General features: G+C 53.5%; 1 protein-coding gene across 1 annotated transcript in view; it reads left to right on the forward strand.

Moving 5' to 3' along the window:
- The window catches only part of sqor (sulfide quinone oxidoreductase), a 95,152-nt gene extending 87,967 nt beyond the window's left edge, over positions 1-7,185 (forward strand). The window contains 2 exon segments of the mRNA XM_072470238.1: positions 5,303-5,481; positions 6,829-7,185. Of these exon segments, the coding sequence (XP_072326339.1) occupies positions 5,303-5,481; positions 6,829-6,886 (237 nt within the window). The 3' untranslated portion in view covers positions 6,887-7,185.
- Positions 7,186-18,819: the final 11,634 nt, after the last annotated feature.

Below are 18,819 nucleotides of genomic sequence, written 5' to 3' on the forward strand. Positions count from 1 at the left end.
CCTCGGTCCCGGGATCTCCCCCCCCCCCCTCGGTCCCGGGATTCCCCCCCCCCCTCGGTCCCGGGATTCCCCCCTCGGTCCCGGGATTCCCCCCCCCCCTCGGTCCCGGGATTCCCACCCCCCCCTCGGTCCCGGGATCCCCCCCCCCCTCGGTCCCGGGATTCTCTCCCCCTCGTTCCGGGGATTCCCCCCCCCCCCTCGGCCCCGGGATTCCCCCCCCCTTGGTCCCGGGATTCCCCCCCCCCCCGCCTCGGTCCCGGGATTACCCCCCCCTCGGTCCCGGGATTTCTCCCCCCCCCCCCTCGGTCCCGGGATTTCCCCCCCCCCCCCCCGGTCCCGGGATTTCCCCCCCCCTCCCTCGGTCCCGGGATTTCCCCCCCCCCCCCTCGGTCCCGGGATTCCCCCCCCCCCCCTCGGTCCCGGGACTCCCCCGCCTCGGTCCAGGTATACTCTTTCCACCCCCCCCCCTCGGTCCCGGGATACCCCCCCCCCCCCTCGGTCCCGGGATACTAACCCCCCTCCTCGGTCCCGGGATACCCCCCCCCCCCTCGGTCCCTGGATACCCCCCCCCCACACCTCGGTCCCGGGATACCCCCCCCCCACCTCGGTCCCGGGATACCCCCCCCCACCTCGGTCCCGGGATACCCCCCCCACCTCGATCCCGGGATACCCCCCCCACCTCGGTCCCGGGATACCCCCCCCCCCACTCGTCCCGGGATTTCCCCCCCCCTCGGTCCCGGGATTTCCCCCCCTCGGTCCAGGTACACTCTTTTCCCCCCCCCCCCTCGGTCCCGGGATACCCCCCCCCCTCGGTCCCGGGATACCCCCCCCCTCGGTCCCGGGATACCCCCCCCCCTCGGTCCCGGGATACCCCCCCCCCTCGGTCCCGGGATACCCCCCCCCCCCTCGGTCCCGGGATACCCCCCCCCCTCGGTCCCGGGATACACCCCCCCCTCGGTCCCGGGATACACCCCCCCTCGGTCCCGGGATACACCCCCCCTCGGTCCCGGGATACCCCGCCCCTCGGTCCCGGGATACCCCGCCCCCTCGGTCCCGGGATAGCCTCCCTTGGTCCCGGGATTCTCCTCCCCCCCCCCCTCGGTCCCGGGATTCTCCCCCCCCCCCCCTCGGTCCCGGGATTCCCCCCCCCCCTCGGTCCCGGGATTCCCCCCCCCCCTCGGTCCCGGGATTCCCCCCCCCGGTCCCCCTCGGTCCAGGGATACCCCCCCCCTCGGTCCCGGGAAATCCCCCCCTCGGTCCCGGGATACCCCCCCCCCCCCCGGTCCCGGGACACCCCACTCGGTCCTGGGACACCCCCTCGGTCCCGGGACACACCCCCTCGGTCCCGGTACTCCCCCCTCGGTCCCGGGACACCCCCCTCGGTCCCAGACACCCCCCTCGGTCCCAGACACCCCCTCGGTCCCGGGATACCCCCCCTCGGTCCCGGGAAACCCCCCCCCCCCTCGGTCCCGGGAAACCCCCCCCCTCGGTCCCGGGATACCCGCCCCCCCCCCCCGGTCCCGGGACACCCCCCTCGATCCCGGGATACCCCCTCGGTCCCGGGATCTCCCCCCCCCCCCCCTCGGTCCCGGGATTCCCCCCCCCCCCCTCGGTCCCGGGATTCCCCCCTCGGTCCCGGGATTCCCCCCCCCCCTCGGTCCCGGGATTCCCACCCCCCCCTCGGTCCCGGGATCTCCCCCCCCCTCGGTCCCGGGATTCTCTCCCCCTCGTTCCGGGGATTCCCCCCCCCCCCCTTGGTCCCGGGATTCCCCCCCCCCCGCCTCGGTCCCGGGATTACCCCCCCCTCGGTCCCGGGATTTCTCCCCCCCCCCCCCCCCCTCGGTCCCGGGATTTCTCCCCCCCCCCCCCCCCTCGGTCCCGGGATACCCCCCCCCCTCGGTCCCGGGATACCCGCCCCTCGGTCCCGGGATACACCCCCCCTCGGTCCCGGGATACCCCGCCCCTCGGTCCCGGGATACCCCGCCCCCTCGGTCCCGGGATAGCCTCCCTTGGTCCCGGGATTCTCCTCCCCCCCCCCCTCGGTCCCGGGATTCTCCCCCCCCCCCCCTCGGTCCCGGGATTCCCCCCCCCCCCTCGGTCCCGGGATTCCCCCCCCCGGTCCCCCTCGGTCCAGGGATACCCCCCCCCTCGGTCCCGGGAAATCCCCCCCTCGGTCCCGGGATACCCCCCCCCCCCCCGGTCCCGGGACACCCCACTCGGTCCTGGGACACCCCCTCGGTCCCGGGACACACCCCCTCGGTCCCGGTACTCCCCCCTCGGTCCCGGGACACCCCCCTCGGTCCCAGACACCCCCCTCGGTCCCAGACACCCCCCTCGGTCCCAGACACCCCCTCGGTCCCAGACACCCCCTCGGTCCCGGGATACCCCCCCTCGGTCCCGGGAAACCCCCCCCCTCGGTCCCGGGATACCCGCCCCCCCCCCCCGGTCCCGGGACACCCCCCTCGATCCCGGGATACCCCCTCGGTCCCGGGATCTCCCCCCCCCCCCCCTCGGTCCCGGGATTCCCCCCCCCCCCCTCGGTCCCGGGATTCCCCCCTCGGTCCCGGGATTCCCCCCCCCCCTCGGTCCCGGGATTCCCACCCCCCCTCGGTCCCGGGATCTCCCCCCCCCCTCGGTCCCGGGATTCTCTCCCCCTCGTTCCGGGGATTCCCCCCCCCCCCTTGGTCCCGGGATTCCCCCCCCCCCCGCCTCGGTCCCGGGATTACCCCCCCCTCGGTCCCGGGATTTCTCCCCCCCCCCCCCCCCTCGGTCCCGGGATTTCTCCCCCCCCCCCCCCCCTCGGTCCCGGGATTTCCCCCCCCCCCCCCCCCTCGGTCCCGGGATTTCCCCCCCCCCCTCGGTCCCGGGATTTCCCCCCCCCCCCTCGGTCCCGGGATTCCCCCCCCGCCCTCGGTCCCGGGACTCCCCCGCCTCGGTCCAGGTATACTCTTTCCACCCCCCCCCCTCGGTCCCGGGATACCCCCCCCCCCCCCCCTCGGTCCCGGGATACTAACCCCCCTCCTCGGTCCCGGGATACCCCCCCCCCTCGGTCCCTGGATACCCCCCCCCCCACCTCGGTCCCGGGATACCCCCCCCCACCTCGGTCCCGGGATACCCCCCCCACCTCGGTCCCGGGATACCCCCCCCACCTCGGTCCCGGGATACCCCCCCCACCTCGGTCCCGGGATACCCCCCCCACCTCGGTCCCGGGATACCCCCCCCACCTCGGTCCCGGGATACCCCCCCCCCCCTCGGTCCCGGGATACCCCGCCCCCTCGGCCCCGGGATTCTCCCCTCCCCCCCACCCCTCGGCCCCGGGATTCTCCCCCCCCCCCCCCCCCTCGGCCCCGGGATTCTCCCCCCCCCCTCGGCCCCGGGATTCTCCCCCCCCCCTCGGCCCCGGGATTCCCCCCCCCCCGCCTCGGTCCCGGGATTCCCCCCCCTCGTTCCAGGCACACTCTTTCCCCCCCCCCCCCCTCGGTCCCGGGATACCCCCCCCCCCCTCGGTCCCGGGATACCCCCCCCCCCTCGGTCCCGGGATACCCCCCCCCCCTCGGTCCCGGGATACCCCCCCCCCCTCGGTCCCGGGATACCCCCCCCCCCCTCGGTCCCGGGATACCCCCCCCCCCCTCGGTCCCGGGATACCCCCCCCCTCGGTCCCGGGATACCCCCCCCCCCTTGGTCCCGGGTTACCCCGCCCCTCGGTCCCAGGATACCCCCCCCCCTCCGTCGGTCCCGGGATACCCCCCCTCGGTCCCGGGATCCCCCCCTCGGTCCCGGGATACCCCCCCTCGCTCCCGGGATACCCCACCCTCGGCCCCGGGATACCCCACCTCCCTTGGTCCTGAGATACCCCCCCCCCCCCCTCGGTCCCGGGATAATACACCCTCGGTCCTGGGGTACCCCCCCCCCCCTCGGTCCCGGGATTCCCCCCCCCTCGGTCCCGGGATTCACCCCCCCCCCCCTCGGTCCCGGGATTCCCCCCCCCTCGGTCCCGGGATACCCCCCCTCGGTCCCGGGATACCCCCCCCTCGGTCCCGGGATACCCCCCCTCTCCGTCCCGGGATTCCCCGCCCCCCCCTTGGTTCCGGGATACTCGGTCCCGGGATACCCCCCCTCGGTCCCGGGATTACCCCCCCTCGGTCCCGGGATTCCCCCCCTCCCCTCGCTCCCGGGATACCCCCCCCCCCTCAGTCCCGGGATACCCCCCCCCCCCTCAGTCCCGGGATACCCCCCCCCCCTCGGTCCCAGGATACCCCACTGCGCCACCTTGCTGCCCTGGGACTTGAACTTTTAATCAAAGCGGTCACTGTACTGAAGGGGGCAGCACGGTGGCGCAGTGGTTAGCACTGCTGCCTCACGGCACCGAGGTCCCAGGTTCGATCCCAGCCCTGGGTGACTGTCCGTGTGGAGTTTGCTCATTCTCCCTGTGTCTGTGTGGGTTTTGCCCTCACAACCCAAAGATGTGCAGCGTGGGTGGATTGGCCACGCTAAATTGCCCCTTAATTGGAAAAATGAATTGTGTACTATAAATGTATTTTAAAAAGTATTGTACTGAGGGTGAGCACAGTAAGAAGTCTTACACCAGGTTAAAGTCCAATAGGTTTGTTTCGAATCACTAGCCTTCGGAGCACTGAGGGAGGGCAGCACTGTCAGAGGTGTTGTCTTTTGGTCAAACTGTTAAATAATCTTTCTTAATAATCTTCATTGGTGTCCCAAGTAGGCTTACATTAACACTGCAATGAAGTTACTGTGAAAAGCCCCTAGTCGCTACATTCCGGCACCTGTTCGGGTACACGGAGAATTCAGAATGTCCAATTCACCTAACAGCACATCTTTCAGGACTTGTGGGAAGAAACCGGAGCACCCGGAGGAAACCCACACAGACACTGGGAGAACGTGCAGACTCCACACAGACAGTGACCCAAGCCGGGAATCGAACCCGGGACCCTGGCGCTGTGATGCAACAGTGCTAACCACCGTGCTACCGTGCCGCCTAAGCTAAGAGCCATAACTAATTCTGTCAGTTCAGAGATCCCATGACAACATTTCAAAGCGCACTGGTGTTCTCCCCAGAGCCCTGAGGCCTCCGCCAACATCACAAAAACAGGCAATGTGATCATTATCACACTATTGTTGTGGGATGTGGCTGTGCGAAAATCGGCTGCGTTTTGTTTAGTGCAACAGTGAATATAGTTCAAAAAGTCCTTCATTGGCTGTCTGGTGCTGTGGGTTCCTGGAGTTGTATCTAGTATGATTCTGTGTAACTATTTAATTTGCTTCATTCTGATGCTGTTTTCAGTACAGTGGCTACACTTCCTGCCCGCTGGTTACTGCCTACAACAAATGTGTGTTGGCAGAGTTTGATTATGATGCACAGCCACTGGAAACATTCCCTTTTGACCAGGGCAAGGAACGCAGGAGCATGTTCCACATGAAAGCGGATCTCATGCCCCCTCTTTATTGGTATGCTCTCCTCAAGTAAGTTGCACTATTTGTACCTTCCTCTTTCCCTTGCTTTGCTCAAGATTATGACATGTTAATGTCTGTCAATACTCTGACTGGAGTTGTTTACTGACCCTGAACTTCAGGGTGGGTCAGAGAGACTGATCCCGCTTTGAGAATGAACTTGGTGATTGTTGCAAGCAGGATTATGAAGCATTGATCCTTTGTGCTGAGGTACATGGGGTGAGGGTTCACCTGCTCTGTACACCCCCACCTGGAAACTCACTCCATCCAGCACCTTTTAAGATTTAATTCATAAGTTTAAAAATTGCCACTTTAAGAAAAGAGTCTGATATTGATAAATCTGTGTCAGTTTTACTGATTTATTTCACTGCTACTGTTTGGAGATTGAGCATTGGCACATCGCAATTATCCGAGTGGATAAATGCTGGGATTGCTCGAGCTGATTCACACGAGGAAATCTGACATTCCCAGCCGTGAGAAGCAGACGTTAGGTCAGTTTGTTGCGAATTGCTGTCAGTCTGTGCTCCTCTTTAATCTCTTATGGCCTCAAGTAGGCCTCAAATGAAGTTACTGTGAAAAGCCCCTCGTCGCCACATTCCGGCGCCTGTTCGGGGAGGCTGGTACAGGAATTGAACCGTGCTGCTGGCCTGCCTTGGTCTGCTTTCAAAGCCAGCGATTTAGCCCTGTGCTAAACCAGCCCCTGATTACAGAAAACATTGACAAGCTTACATGTTATTGAGCATGTAAGGGTTTCTGGAAATGTGAGATGCTGACTAAAACTAACACCCCCACCGTGAGGGCCACCTCCAGGGAGATGTGAGCTACGGTCTGTGCTGTCCGATCAAAGTCTGTCTGAAAATCCAGGAGAATTTTCAACTCCAGCTGCCAAAGTTGACCCTCCTCCACTAACGGGACCGAAGAGATCCATGTTTGACTTTCCTGCCCCCCCCCCCCCGGGTGAGGGATGTGGATTGGAGGGCAGTGGAGGGAGGCTCCCTGAGGTCCGGCCAGCATTTCAATGGAGCAGGAAGAATAATATAAAGACATGTCGCCTGAGGAAATCCCAAACGATTTGGGATAAAACCCATTACTAGAGTGTGGTGATCAGGCAGTGAAGTGTTCAGGCAGACCTGCTTAAACTGCTCCGACAGACAAGACACTGACTTTCAGCTGAAGCATTCGGTCCAGTTTCTACTGAATGTGATGTTGATTTCTATTGAGTTGGGTTAAGATTTATGAAAAACGTGTTATTAATGGGATTGTAGACATTGCAATCTGTGTGTGTGAAAACAGGATTTAGGAGATAGGTGTGATTGGTGAGAGTTGGATATTGACTCTAATGTTTTTCTTTTTTTCAAGGGGTCTTTGGGGAGGTCCTGAACCGCTGAGAAAGTTGATGCACCTCGGCCGGCAGTAACCAATATTCTTCAATTGGACTTGTGACTTTATCATCCAGAACAGCACCTCCCCCGCCCACCCACACACACACCCGCCCACCCTCACACACCCACCTCCCCCGCCCACCCACACACACACCCCTGCCCACCCTCACACACACCCCTGCCCACCCTCACACACCCACCTCCCCCACCCACCCTCTCACACACCCCTGCCCACCCTCACACACACCCCTTCCCACCCACACACCCCCCTGCCCACCCTCACACACCCACCTCCCCCACCCACCCACACACACACCCACCTCCCCTGCCCACCCTCACACCCCCCTCCCCACCCCGGCCGCACACAGCAACCCCCCCCGCCCCCACACACCGCCCCCCCCGCCCCCACACACCGACGACCCCCCCCCGCCCCCACACACCGACGACCCCCCCCGCCCCCACACACCGACCCCCCCCGCCCACACACACTGACCCCCCGCTGCGTGCATACTGACCCTCGCGTGCATGCGTACATACAATCTGACCCTCATGCACGTGTGTGTGCACACAACCACCTCTCGTGTGCCACATACACACGCACACACAGTGACCCCCTGCCTCGCATGCACACACTGTTCCCTCTCCCCTCGTGCACACACACATACACCGAGCACCCCCTGTGCACACATGAGCCAATCCCCCCCCCCTCTTGTGCACACACACACCGACCCACTCCAATATTAACTATGACACTATACGGGTCCCTCTAAAATGCTGAATGATTGTGACTCATCCTGAAGCAAGATCATGGCAATATATTTTTGTAATCATGCTTCTCATCAATAATCTTTTTACTTCAGTGATCGGGTCTCACATTGAATGTTTAACTGTAATGAGTGTTTGCAGCTCAGAAGGAGATCCGATATTCACTGATAATGAACATTCAAACAATCCATTCATTACAAAACTATCGCTGGTGTTTCCAAAATGCCTCCTAATTGTCTTTAAAAAGGATTAACGTTAAAAATGCTGAATGCTGTTCAGATCCTTACTCTGATTGTAACCGAAACTGACGTCAAATTCATGGGAAGGAGAACAGTAATGGAAGTGAGATTTAATGTGGTTTAACTGTACCAAAATCAATAAACTTCTTTTCTTTCCAACTATGTCACAGTACTGGTTACTTTCACAGTAATACCGGAGAGACGACCAAATCACTGGATCAAAGTAACTCCATATTTCCCAAACTGTGGTTCAACTTCATAAAATGTTTCAGAGAGATTGCGAGAAAAAGATTTAGTGCCACAAATAGTGTGCAGAATGTATTAATGAGAGCTGAGGCTTCCACAAAATCAGTGTTATATATAACCGATGGGATATTTTCCGGTCCAATAATTATACTGCATGATGCTGTTAAAATCAAATTTGTATTTTCTGTGGTTTATTTAACAGTCATGGTGGGATCACATGTAGGGTTAGGGTTAGGGTTAACACAAACTGTTATCATAGAATCACAGAATTTACAGTGCAGAAGGAGGCCATTCGGCCCATCAAGTCTGCACCGACCCTTGGAAAGAGCATCCTACCCAAGCCCACACCTCCACCCTATCCCCGTAACCCAGTAACCCCACCTAACCTTTTTGGACACTAAGGGGCAATTTATCACGGCCAACCCACCTAACCCGCACATCTTTGGACTTGTGGGAGGAAACCGGAGCACCCGGAGGAAACCCACGCAGGCACGGGGAGAACGTGCAGACTCCACACAGTCACCCGAGGCTGGATTTGATCCCTGGAGCTATGAGGCAGCAGTGCTAACCACTGTGCCACCCTGGTACCATGAGGCAGCAGTGCTAACCACTGTGCCGCCCTGGTACTGTTAGGCAGCAGTGCTAACCCCTGTGCCACCCTGGTACTGTTAGGCAGCAGTGCTAACCCCTGTGCCACCCTGGTACTGTTAAGCAGCAGTGCTAACCCCTGTGCCACCCTGGTACTGTTGGGCAGCAGTGCCAACCCCTGTGCCACCCTGGTACTGTTGGGCAGCAGTGCTAACCCCTGTGCCATCCTGGTACTGTGAGGCAGCAGTGCCAACCCCTGTGCCACCCTGGTACTGTTGGGCAGCAGTGCTAACCCCTGTGCCATCCTGGTACTGTGAGGCAGCAGTGCCAACCCCTGTGCCACCATGCCGCTCGTTATATTGTTCTCATTCTTAATACAAGTGAGCAAAAATGATTTATTTTTTGGAGGACGGTCCTGAGATTTGACCTTTTCATGTAAGGGGTTCACTGGATGTTAAAGTTTGGGAACCGCTCAAGTAGCGACATGATTGGGAGTTGAGTTATTCTGTGACAGGAGGAGAACAAAGGGGAATAAATCTGACCCTGGAAATGACGGCATGGGGATGCTCGAATCAGATGGAATGATTATAGGCCAATTTTGGACGATTTAATTGGTTTTGGAAAATGAACAAAACTTTCTGAGTGCCAGTCGGCCCTAATTGCATTTTCATCCTACTTTGTTGACAGAAGTTTAGAGACGATAGTAACGGTTCTGGCCACTATTCCCTGATCTGCGTGTCTGCAGAATGGAACTAGAGAGAATAATGTAGTTAAATTGTTCAAGAAGGATCAGTAAGATGTGCTCCAATCAATTCACTGAAAGGTGTTTGTGCATGTTTAAGGAAACAGCCATTTCTTACCAGTTCAAATTCAAAGCAAGTTCCAAATTGTTTGTCCTGAAATAATATTGTAGCATCAAGGATAGTATTTATAGCCTTTGCCAGATGTTTTGTCAGATGTGTGACTGATTCTGGAATGGGTCAGTTTTTAGGGCCAGTGATGTCAATCGATTAACTGGAAAACAATGTAAGAATTTTAACAATGACCTTCTGTAGCCTTGGAGACTGAACACTTCCCAGCTCCAAAATCAGCACCATGTTATTTGGTTTCTTTGAACCCACCAAGGTTGGAAAGTACTCATTGGCCGGGGGTCTTTTCCCTCCCCTGGGGAAAGCTAGTCTAGAAATGTTGGGAACCACATCGATCTTTATGAAGTGTCACCTACACCTGCTTTAACCACGGAAAGCCTCTAACTTTTGGTGCTGCAATTTCTCCAATATACATCTGAATTCAAGAATGTTTCCGAGAGTAATTACTTAGCAGAATGCAAGCTTACAAACTAGGTAAGTCTGGACGGTTCATGGAGATTTTATAAAATTGTGTTCCACCTCTATTCAGCTTTATTCCATCCTGAATTGCTTTTCAGAGATTACTGCACTCTTACAGTAACTAAGAAAAATTACTTACTCTGAACATTTGTCAAGAGTTCTTTTTACAGTACAAGTTAAATGATAGCTGATTCTACAACGCAGCCCTTCCGCCACCTTCAACTCCCTCCACCACCGACGCACAGTGGCAGCCGTGTGTACCATCTACAAGATGCACTGCAGTAACTCACCAAGGTTCCTTAGACAGCACCTTCCAAACCCACGATCACTACCATCCAGAAGGACATGAGCAGCAGATACCTGGGAACCCCACCACCTGGAGGTTCCCCTCCAAGTCACTCACCACCCTGACTTGGAAATATATTGCCGTTCCTTCACTGTCGTTGAGTCAAAATCCTGAAACTCCCTCCCTATCAGGAGGTACCTGCAGCGGTTCAAGATGGCAGCTGACCACCACCTGGGGAAATTCGGGATGGGCAATGAGGTGCAGCCCTGCCAGCGATGCCTACACCCTGTGAAAGAAATCATTTATCGCTGGGCTTGTCTGAAAATGTCAGACTCCTTTCTTCAATCACCTTAAGAATTGTTCTTGAAATGGAGAGTATTGTGACTGAATCAACAGGGGCTGGTTCAAACCAGCCATTGCCTGTGCTGGGCATATGTACGTGGATAGTTTGGGTCAGTGTGACCCTGGCTATTAGTGTACTCAATGTTATAGAAACTCCTCCCTTTGGTTTCATTCCTTCCAAGTGACTAAGGTTTGAAAGTAGCAAGATTCCTCCAGAATGTAGACTTCAGGCATTGAGAAGTGTTTTATTTTAAATGCCAGAGTCGAGGGAGTATCACAGTGCATGACGATCTTCAAGCAGTTTCCAGCAAGGATTGTTTAAGCTGGGCTTTATAAACCTCACAAAATGCGAGTGTGTAATTATAATGGATTTAATGTGGACCCAGAATACCTTTCATTATCGGCTTATGAAAGCATTATACCACATTCTGAGGGCAAATTATATTGTGCTGATACTACAATTATATAGTTAAGCTCTATTTAATTAATTTATAATCTTTTATTTGTTCCCTCATGGAATGCGAGCTTCACTGGCTTGGCCAGCATTTATTAAGATCACTATTTTCCCTTGAGAATGTGGGGGTGAGCTGCCTTCTTGAACCACTGCTGATCATGTGGTGTAGGTACACCCACAGTGCTGTTAGGAATCACATGTCAAACACCATGTTCATCGTTACCTGTTTTTGTTTCAGGTGCATGGGCCACATCTTTCTCGAAGAGAACAGGTGGTGGGGTCACGTGATGTCAGCGGGGGAGTGGGCTGTGGGGGGGGGGCAGCTTGCAGTGGTGTTGCTGGTGAGCGGGGTGTCGCCCTCTGCAATGCTCCCTGCATCGGGATAATGGCCACCATTTAAAATGTTGCTGTCGGTGAAGTGTTATTGAAAATATGGAAAGATGTGTCATTCGAAACATGGAAGTCTGGCAATATCTGGTCTGAGAGAAACATGAGAGGATACAGGGTAAGATCCCACAAAGGGTTAACAGCAGCTGCAAAGAGCCGGATTGTAAAATGCAGATATCCTTGGTCAAGCAGGCTTAGCAAACACACAGGATTTTGAATGAAGCCAAAAACAATGGCTCACACCTTCATTGAAAATAACTATCTTAGTAAGCATCTGGAAAAGCATGGGTGATAGTTTCAGTTGAGCTCGGTGATAAATGTAAACCTTTCAAGTTATAACCGTGGATGGTTCACACCCTCATTGAAATTAACTATCTTAGGAAGCAGCTGGAAAGGAAAGGATGAGTTACAGTTGAATTTGGTGACAATTCTAGGTGTGAAATTTTGCTAACACCAGGTAAATTAAAGAAAACTGGAGACTATCGGTCTACGAGAAACATAATTCAAAGCCAAAATCAAAGTCAAAATTATGACCTGAGGACACAATTGGAAAATAAAACTATAGAAATGACAGGAACCAAACCAAAATTCACACCTCTTGAAACCAACGCATTTTTGAATATCACACAGGAACTTTGAACATCACAAAGGAAACAATCTAATCAGAGACCTGAGAGGTGAGGTCATGTCAAAATGAATACTTAGTTGTGTTAGAATGTTTAGATCAAAGATACTTTTTACAATCAAAGTGAAAAAAGTTACTTTACGATAGTCATAAAAACTTAATAACTGTTAGAAAGAGAATATAAACCCAGAGACCAGAGCAGGAACTACCAGAACTCCGAGAGAAGCAGAGAGGCGGAGAAGCAGAGAAGGAACAAGCAGCTTCGAGTCAGATTACAGTCAGCTCGGCCATGGGAAAGGGACAGGGCAAAGCAGCCGAGCTAAAACAGCTAATACATCTAAGGAAGACCAGAATTTAAAGAGTAGGCAGAGTCAGCGCAGAGTCAGCGCAGAGTCAGCTCAGAGTCAGCTCAGAGTCAGCTCAGAGTCAGCTCAGAGTCAGCTCAGAGTCAGCTCAGAGACAGCTCAGAGTCAGCTCAGAGTCAGCTCAGAGTCAGCTCAGAGTCAGCTCAGAGACAGCTCAGAGACAGCCAGCAGAGCCAGCTCTCTCAGCTCGGTACATGGGAAAGATAGGACACAGCAACCGAGCAGAACAGTGAATACACCTAAAGAAGACCAGACTTTAAAAAGAAGATTGATTGTCAAGTTGGGCCTGAAGGTCCCTTCAACCAACCAGAAGGATCCAGAAGCAAGGTCTTTTTCCTTTCTGTAAAGAAAGTAATTGCAGCTTTAAAAAGACAAAATATAATAATAAAATAACTTAATTTAACCTGAAACAATGGTTATTCTAAAGTCTACTTTACTTGCTTTGCAATGTGGGACCCAGGATCGATGCTACTAAGTGGTAAGTAGATGAAATCTTTGGTGAAGGTATGGGTTATACCGGGGGATAACTTGAAAATATAGTTTGACCTGAATAGCACCCACTGAAGCCTGCATTGGAGTCGGGGAGTGAGAATTCCTGTTCACCATTTAGAATGTCGGCCCTTTTTGGTATAGGGGGACTTTAAGAATAGTGGTGACTTTTCAACAACAGAAGATGTCGACTCTGTGCTTCAGGGTCTCTGCAGCTCACTTTGAGGAACTCCGAAGTATCCTCGGGAAAATGGTTTTGGCACAGGAGAGAATCCTTGTATTCCATAGCGCACTTTCTCTGGCAAAGGCCTGCCTTCGATTCATTGAGATCCTGATTCATGACGTGACGTCTATCCTGACGGCTTCGGGGGGTAGGGGTCGGATATGGAGTGTTCGTGAGTCCGGTCCCAAGCGAGAAGTGGGAGGTGAGATCCTGATTGAGTTTGGCTGCCATGCTTTAGTAATCTTGACTTGGAGGCTGGTCTTATCAGGTTCGACGGAGCACCGAGTATCCAGTCTTCGAGGCCTGGGATCGGCTGGGCACCCCAACCACATGCCCTGTATTATCCTGTTCTCTATGCTCGTCATGAGGGATCGGAGGAGGTGGATCATGTCGGGTCAGACCCTCTGGCCGGGGCCGAGGCTGGGGATCACTTGGGTGTCGGGGCAGTGGCACAGTGAAGGTGCTTCATTCGTTGGTAACCTCGAGAGATCCTGATGTGTCCGATTATCCTGTCATGGCTTTCACAACATAGATGGTGTCATTATCCTGAAATTCTTCAATGATCCTGGATGTTACTCCCTTGTGATTATGTTGCTGGGTATTTATTGTTGTCTGTTCTCCTGCAAGGTGTGAGCACGAGGGTGTGCAAGGTGTGAGCACGAGGGTGTGCAAGGTGTGAGCACGAGGGTGTGCAAGGTGTGAGCACGAGTGTGCGATGTGAGCATGAGGGTGTGCGATGTGAGCACGAGGGTGTGCGAGGTGTGAGCACGAGGATGTGCAAGATGTGAGTGCGAGGTGTGAGCACGAGGGTGTGCGAGGTGTGAGCACGAGGGCGAGAGTCACCTGTTATCCTGTTCCAGCAAAATTCAAAAGGCCCCCACCAGCCCAGCCTAGCCCCCCCCCCCCCCCCCCCCCAGCCCAGCCCAGCCAACTCCGATCGCCACAGTCAAATGAAGATTCTCTACGATTTAACTCTGCTCTTCGCAAAACTCCAATCAGGATCATCCGGGACACAGAGCAAAGCAGATAGTAAAAGTTTCTACAAATATATAAAACAAAAAAGAGTGGTTAAGGTAAATATTGGTCCTTTAGAGGATGAGAAGGGAGATTTATAATGGGAGATGAGGAAATGGCTGAGGAACTGAACAGGTTTTTTGGGTCGGTCTTCACAGTGGAAGACACAAATACTATGCCGGTGACTGATGAAAATGAGGCTATGACAGGTGAGGACCTTGAGAAGATTGTTATCACCAAGGAGATAGTGATGGGCAAGCTAATGGGGCTAAAGGTAGACAAGTCTCCTGGACCTGATGGAATGCATCCCAGAGTGCTAAAAGAGATGGCTAGGGAAATTGCAAATGCACTAGTGATAATTTACCAAAACTCACTCGACTCTGGGATAGTCCCGGCAGATTGGAAATTAGCAAACGTGACACCACTGTTTAAAAAAGGAGGTAGGCAGAAAGCGGGTAATTATATGCCAGTGAGCTTAACTTCGGTAGTAGGGAAGATGCTGGAATCTATCATCAAGGAAGAAATAGCGAGGCATCTGGATGGACATTGTCCTATTGGGCAGATGCAGCATGGGTTCATAAAGGGCAGGTCGTGCCTAACTAATATAGTGGAATTTTTGAGGACATTACCAGTGCGGTAGATAACGGGGAGCCAATGGATGTGGTATATCTGGATTTCCAGAAAGCCTTTGACAAGGTGCCACACAAAAGGTTGCTGCATAAGATAAAGATGCATGGCATTAAGGGGAAAATAGTAGCATGGATAGAGGATTGGTTAATTAATAGAAAGCAAAGAGTGGGGATTAATGGGTGTTTCTCTGGTTGGCAATCAGTAGCTAGTGGTGTCCTTCAGGGATCAGTGTTGGGCCCACAACTGTTCACAATTTACATAGATGATTTGGAGTTGGGGACCAAGGGCAATGTGTCCAAGTTTGCAGACGACACTAAGATAAGTGGTAAAGCAAAAAGTGCAGAGGGATTTGGATAGGCTAAGTGAATGGGCTAGGGTCTGGCAGATGGAATACAATGTTGACAAATGTGAGGTTATCCATTCTGGTAGGAATAACAGCAAAAGGGATTATTATTTAAATGATAAAATATTAAAACATGCTGCTGTGCAGAGAGACCTGGGTGTGCTAGTGCATGAGTCACAAAAAGTTGGTTTACAGGTGCAACAGGTGATTAAGAAGGCAAATGGAGTTTTGTCCTTCATTGCTGGAGGGATGGAGTTTAAGACTAGGGGGGTTATGCTGCAATTGTATAAGGTGTTAGTGAGGCCACACCTGGAGTATTGTGTTCAGTTTTGGTCTCCTTACTTGAGAAAGGACGTAGTGGCACTGGAGGGTGTGCAGAGGAGATTCACTAGGTTAATCCCAGAGCTGAAGGGGTTGGATTACGAGGAAAGGTTGAGTAGACTGGGACTGTACTCATTGGAATTTAGAAGGATGAGGGGGGATCTGATAGAAACATATAAGATTATGAAGGGAATAGATAGAATAGATGTGGATAGGTTGTTTCCACTGGCGGGTGAAAGCAGAACTAGGGGGCATAGCCTCAAAATAAGGGGAAGTAAATTTAGGACTGAGTTTAGGAGGAACTTCTTCACCCAAAGGGTTGTGAATCTATGGAATTCCTTGCCCAGTGAAGCAGTTGAGGCTCCTTCATTAAATGTTTTTAAGATAAAGATAGATAGTTTTTTGAAGAATAAAGGGATTAAGGGTTATGGTGTTCGGGCCGGAAAGTGCAGCTGAGTCCACAAAAGATCAGCCATGATCTCATTGAATGGTGGAGCAGGCTCGAGGGGCCAGATGGCCTACTCCTGCTCCTAGTTCTTATGTTCTTATGTCCCAAAAAAAGACAATCATGAAATTTGTACAAGTATGAACTAAAGGAGGAGGGAGCGGCGGCGCAGTGGTTAGCACTGCTGCCTGTTGGACTTAGGACCTGGGTTCCAACCCGGCCCCTAGTCGATTATGTGAAATTTTAAAATTTTAGAGTACCCAATTCTTTTTTCAATTAAGGGGCAATTTAGCGTGGCCAATCCACCTGCCCTGCACATCTTTGGGTTGTGGAGGTGAGACTCACGCAGACACGGGGAGAATGTGCAAACTCCACACGGACTGTGACCCGGGATCGAACCTGGGACCTCGGCGCCGTGAGGCAGCAGTGCTAACCACTGCGTCACCGTGCCGGCCTTCAGTTTTACTCCTTTTTGTCGGGGCCGGTTTAACTCCATTGGTTGGACAGCTGGTAGAACGAGGACAACACGGGTTCAATTCCCGTACCAGCTAAGGTTAAAGGCCCTGCTTTCTCAACCTTGCGTTGTGTGATATTTATGTAGCACCCTTTTAAAACTGGAGTTCTTGGGTATTTTCATTGTATGTTTCCTTTTTTTAGGGGTGGGTGTAAAGAATCCGTGGTTGGTTCCTGCAGGGGTGCAGATGGGGCTGGTATCCGAGGAGAGGAGGTTGCGATGTGTCATTAGTGTCTCTGGCACTGCTGGAGTTTTTTTTAATTTAGAGTACCCAATTCTTTTTTTCCCAATTAAGGGGCAATTTAATGTGGCCAATCCACCTACCCTGCCCATCTTTGGGTTGTGGGGTGAGACCCACGCAGATACGGGGAGAATGTGCAAACTCCACAGGGACAGTGACTCGGGGTCGGGGTCAAACCCGGGTCCTCAGCATCATGAGGCATCTGTGCTAACCACTGTGTCTCCGTGCCACCCCTTGCTGCTGGAATTGAGGGATTTGTATGCTGGTGCGCACTGTACACTGAGGAGAATTTATCCTGAACACTCCTGGCAACTGCAACCAATCGCTGCGTGGGAAGATGTGAACCATTTCACCATGTTTTAATCACATCTTGTTTCCCCTTTATTCTCTGGTTGGGTTTGTAGAGGCAGCAAGTTTTGCCTGATGATTGTATTGAGCAGATTATACTCCTGTCGCCGCCACTGTCCAGTTTGCGGAGCCTGTTTTTCTGGCTGGGCCACCTCATTTTGTCAAAATGTAAAACCTCAATAAACAAACTTTTTAAAAAAGGCCAGTTGGCTCTGGATACTCCCACTGCCAAGAATAGAAATGTTGCAGAGAGAAAATTAACATTTATTAAAATTAGGCACCAATATGGAGTAAAGGACTTTCTTTTTTAAATGACCTTGTCCTTTTCAGTTCCTCAAATGGAATAGACACAAAGTAGAAAGAGTTAAACAATTTGATGATTGTCGACAAAGCGGTCAGCCAGACACCGTTAATGTTCAACACCCATTCCTGATATTAAACTGATCGATTTTCTTATTTTTGTAGGACACATTTGGGCGCAAAAAATACTACATGTTCAAATTTTAAGCATTTCTTCCAAAGGTTGGCAAATTAATGTTGTCCACAATGCATTAATGAAGTCTTTACCCAACCTTTACACACGTTAGCACAGCTTTGCCTGATATTGGACAGAAACTTCCTTCCCACCAGCCAATTAAACCCTTTCTAAAATGGGTCAGGTATTGAAGACGAGGGAGAGGATTCTCTGTCCAGCGACAGCGGAATCGTGAAACCCGATTGGACAGAGAATTCCGCTGAAGGTTTATTGAGTGCATGACCTCCCAATACGGAGCCTGAGCCAATAGTAGGTTGTCCTATCTACGATATGGGCTGGCCGAGTGAGACTCTGAGAACTCACAGGTTTCCATGTACTCAATGTGGGACTCTGAAATGACATTGCATCAATGTTTATGGAACATGAGAGTATATTCATTCTGGCAGGGGAGGGTACACATTTGCGTGAACCCACACTTTCTCATCAAGCAATGGGGAGATTTGCATTTCTACAGCCCCTTTCACAGCATCTCGACAGCGCAAAGCATTTGACAGCCACCCAATGGAATACTTTTGAGCTGTAGTCCCTGTTTGGCGATGGAAAACACAGCAGCCAATTTGCATATGAGAAGATCACACAGATAATAAGCAGAGAATAAATTTTAGGGGTTTTGGTTGAGAGGTAAACATTAGTCTGGACACAGAACTCCAGTCTCTAGAGTAGCTGCCTGACTGGAGGGTGAGGGTTACCCACCGAGGTCCAGAAACTTCATCAAACTGTGGTGATGTCATTCATTTTTAAAAATAAATTTAGAGTGCCCATTTTTTCCAATTAAGGGGCAATTTAGCGCGGCCATTCCACCTACCCTGCACATCTTTGGGTTGTGGGGGCGAAACCCACGCAGACACGGGGAGAATGTGCAAACTCCACACGGACAGTGACCCAGAGCCGGGATCGAACCCGGGACCTCGGTGCCGTGAGGCCGCAGTGCTAACCACTGCGCCACAGTGCTGCCCATTTCATGATGTCATTAATACCTGTTCCATTTATACCAACTAAACAGGCGAATTAAATTTAAATCATAACTCACCATTGAAGAGGAAAAGATGAATCTAGAATGCTGATTGAATATTCCAGATTCAGGGTCTGGAGGCAGCTTTAATTCCTGGGCTGTGGGTGTCTCTGGCAGGGTCAGCATTTGTTGCTCGTCCCTAATTGCCCCTAAACTGAGTGGCTCGCTCGGCCATTTCAGTGGTGGGCAATTAAGAGTCATCCACATTGCTGTGGGTCTGGAGTCACA

This window comes from Scyliorhinus torazame, chromosome 12, assembly GCF_047496885.1.
Source record: "Scyliorhinus torazame isolate Kashiwa2021f chromosome 12, sScyTor2.1, whole genome shotgun sequence".
Lineage (NCBI taxonomy): Eukaryota > Metazoa > Chordata > Chondrichthyes > Carcharhiniformes > Scyliorhinidae > Scyliorhinus > Scyliorhinus torazame.